The sequence below is a fragment of the Sinocyclocheilus grahami genome, unplaced genomic scaffold (genome assembly GCF_001515645.1).
Source record: "Sinocyclocheilus grahami isolate Dianchi unplaced genomic scaffold, SAMN03320097.WGS_v1.1 scaffold1593.1, whole genome shotgun sequence".
Lineage (NCBI taxonomy): Eukaryota > Metazoa > Chordata > Actinopteri > Cypriniformes > Cyprinidae > Sinocyclocheilus > Sinocyclocheilus grahami.
Window position 1 is genome coordinate 167,227 of NW_015506772.1, and position 3,417 is coordinate 170,643.

The 3,417-nt window shown below is 42.7% G+C and overlaps 1 protein-coding gene across 1 annotated transcript in view; it reads right to left on the reverse strand.

Annotated features, from left to right (window-relative positions):
* Positions 1-3,417, reverse strand: part of LOC107571430 (NF-X1-type zinc finger protein NFXL1) — a gene marked incomplete at its 5' end in the record, with an annotated part of 17,561 nt that overhangs the window by 3,052 nt on the left and 11,092 nt on the right. Inside the window, 3 exons of the mRNA XM_016257755.1 lie at positions 767-858; positions 3,005-3,164; positions 3,238-3,358. Coding sequence (XP_016113241.1) covers positions 767-858; positions 3,005-3,164; positions 3,238-3,358 — 373 coding nt within the window. The remainder of the gene's footprint in view (positions 1-766; positions 859-3,004; positions 3,165-3,237; positions 3,359-3,417) is intronic.

Sequence of the window (3,417 nt, forward strand, 5' to 3'; positions counted from 1 at the left end):
TGAGTGAGTGAGTGAGTGAGTGTGTGTGAGTGTGTTTGTGTGTGTGTGTGTGTGTGTGAGAGTGTGTGTGTGTGTGCGAGCGAGTGTGTGAGTGTGCGAGTGTGTATATGTGTGCGAGTGCGAGTGTGTGTGCAAGTGTGTGTTTGAGTGAGTGAGTGAGTGAGTGTGTGTGTGCGAGCGAGTGTGTGAGTGTGCGAGTGTGTGTATGTGTGCGAGAGTGTGTGTGCAAGTGTGTGTGTGTGTGAGTGAGTGAGTGAGTGTGTGTGCGCGAGTGTGTGTGTGTGTGTGTGTGTGTGCGTGCACGAGTTTGTGTGTGTGAGTGTGCGTATGTGTGTGTGCGAGTGTGTGTGTGTGAGTGAGTGAGTGTGCATGTGTGTGTGTGTATACCTAATTAACCCTATTTTGGGGACAAATTTGTAACCAAAAGTGAGCTAAACCTGACAAAATCTCCAAAAACCTCCTTTTGAGGACGTCCTCATTTGTAAAACTGGTAAAAAAATAAATAAAGTAAACAACATTTTTATTCAATTGTAAAAATGCAGAAAGTCTCCTGTGAGGGGTAGGTTTAGGGGTAGGGTTGGTGTAGGCCAATAGAATATACGGTCTGTACAGTATAAAAACCATTACGCCTATGGGATGTCCCCATTTAGATAGCCAAGTAAACGTGAGTGTGTGAGTGAGTGAGTGAGAGTGTGTGTGTGTGTGTGTGTGTGTGTATATGTGTGTGTGTGTGAGAGTGAGAGTGAGAGCGAGTGTGTGTGCTTACGTTGGGATGGGCTCCATGCAGGAGGGACACGGTAGAGCTGTTCTCACAAACGCAGGAGTTGTGGGTTGCTCCCATGGACCAGCCAGCATGGCCTGCAGTCACAAACTAGAGCTTCAGTGATATTTGACAGACAGCTATGAGATTCCACAATAAAAACTGAAACGCAATTAGAATTTCAGTTGAACATATAAAGAACAAATCAAACTAGCATCTTTTTTCCCACCAATGCCTGCTTTTATTCAGTCCAATCAGAAGGTACTGAGTAGCAAATGAGTAACTACTGCTTGGTTTATGAATATTAATTAGATAATGTAGTAGAGAGTATGATATTCAAAACGAGTATGACGCACAGTGAGTTGAATTAAAAGGGTCTTGAAGTAAAATCATATCAATCAACACAGTGTCCTAAGCAGACACGACACCTCGGCTGGAACAATAGCATACAAACTATGACTATGATAATCTCAGGTACTGATCATGGGCAGGGCATTTGCGACTGAAAAGTACTGCGTGCAACTATCAACAAATATTTATGAGCACCAGTGCGACTGACCCGATCAGCATATTTGTGTTTTCACTCAGGGGAGCTTTAAAGGATTCTATACTTTCGTGTTTTTGCAGCATTGAGTAATGTATCGCAGACATAAGTTGATTCCTTGAATGCAATGTTAATCAGAATCCACTCACTGCTCAAAATACTCCAGTTTTGTTCATTGCTGAGTTATGCAAGCTCACAAATCTTCTCGTTATAACAAAGTGTAGACAGGTTGTAAATTAGGGGTGAGAATCGCAGGGTACCTCACGACACGATATGAATCACGATACATTGCTCACGATAACGATAATATCATGATACAGCGATTCTGCGATAATCGATATATGCAATAATGATTTATCACGATATCTAACTATGAAAACTAAATGCCTGTGAAAAGGTTAAGTGCAAGTTTTCTCTCTTTATTCAAGTCCAAACTGTTAGAAAACAGCACAAAAGTTCTGTAAATTAAATTTAACATGCTAAGTAAATTAATAATTTTATTCTTGGACTTATTAAAAGCTTACACATTTCTTTGTGTGTAAACCAACACATTTAACTACTCATCAACTTTATATATAGCCTATATATATATAAACTTGGTACATTTCAAAATGTAGCTGCAGTGCTTTCTCAACCTTTCCTCTCCTCTCAGCATAAAAACAGAGCCCTGCACACGACATGCAGGGAAAAAATAGCCATTCACATCGTGTCTTTTGCGCACTCAGGTTTGTTATTTCAAATGTATGCAAAACTGACATCTTAAAGACGCGTGTCAGATGTTTGTACACAGCAGATGCTTTCCAGATCAAGAGATCTTTAACAGACATCTTGTAGACGTAAGTGTGCTAGTGTGTGTAGTACACAAAACTGCGCGTCTGCGCCATTCATTCACACAGAGACATGCAGAATGTAAGGGAAACAGGTCAATAATTTAGCTCAAAGGGAATCATTTAAGATTTTAAAGGGAACTCCACCATTAATATGCAAGGGAATTAGGACAGAATCACTGTTTTACGGCTGATCACTGAGACGGCCTGCGAGTCAGTGAGCGAGCCGTATGACAGCAATTCTGCAATGGATATTTATATCCAAAATATAGTGAAAACACTATTAATTAGCATAGTAACAAGATCGGCAGTTTAAGACATTAACTTGTGACTGTAGTTACTATCGTGTGATAGTCATGCGGTCATCTCTTTTGACCATTATTCTTGATAACTTACCCCAAAATTTTACAATCTCCTTGGACTTGTCAATGTGTTCTTTTGTGTTAATGTTGAAAACTGTTCTGTGACAGGGGCTTAGGTTTAGGCTTGCTTCAGAAGGGCTAGGGTCTGATTTATGACATCCTGTTGTCTGGGGCCTCTGTGGAATTTTTGTGACTCCTCGTGCCTCAACTCGGTTTTGACCAAATCTTAGATTGTCTGATTCGGTCTGATATCCTACAAGAACATACAGGAATCATATTTAAAAAGCTGTTTTGCCGCTTAATATTCACAGATACTAGTCCATTACGCGATTTGATTGAAGTGTAATGACTTACTTTTGATTAATTCATCCAAACTTTGGCAAATTCCATGACGTTTTGGCAAATTCATTCGGTTTTTATAACTGATTCTGCGAGTCTGTCTGCGTTTACTACATCACTGAAATCATAGGGCCCTATGTTTTGTTGAGCAGGAAAGAGGTGAGCGTCGTACCCGGTCAGTGGCTTTAACCAGCACCTGGTCGTGACACGGAGCCGGACAGAGGTGGGCACAGCCGGGTAACGGCCGCTGGCAGGGCTGCTTACAGAGCGGACACGGGCCGGAGTGACACCGGTGCTGCTCCTGAGAACGGTGATGGCACGATGGCGGCTTCCTGCAGAGACAAGCACACTTCCTGTGACGCCATTCCACACGACTGGACAGAAGTGGACAGGAGACCTGCGTACCTGCAGAGCTGCTTACAGCGCGGCGGCCTGGTGCTCCTCTCTCTCCCGCAGAGAACAGAGATCACAGTCCATCCACAATCACACCACACCTCCACCATCTCCGGACATGGATAACAGCTGCCTGAAACACACACACACACACACACACACACACACACACACACACACACACACACAGAG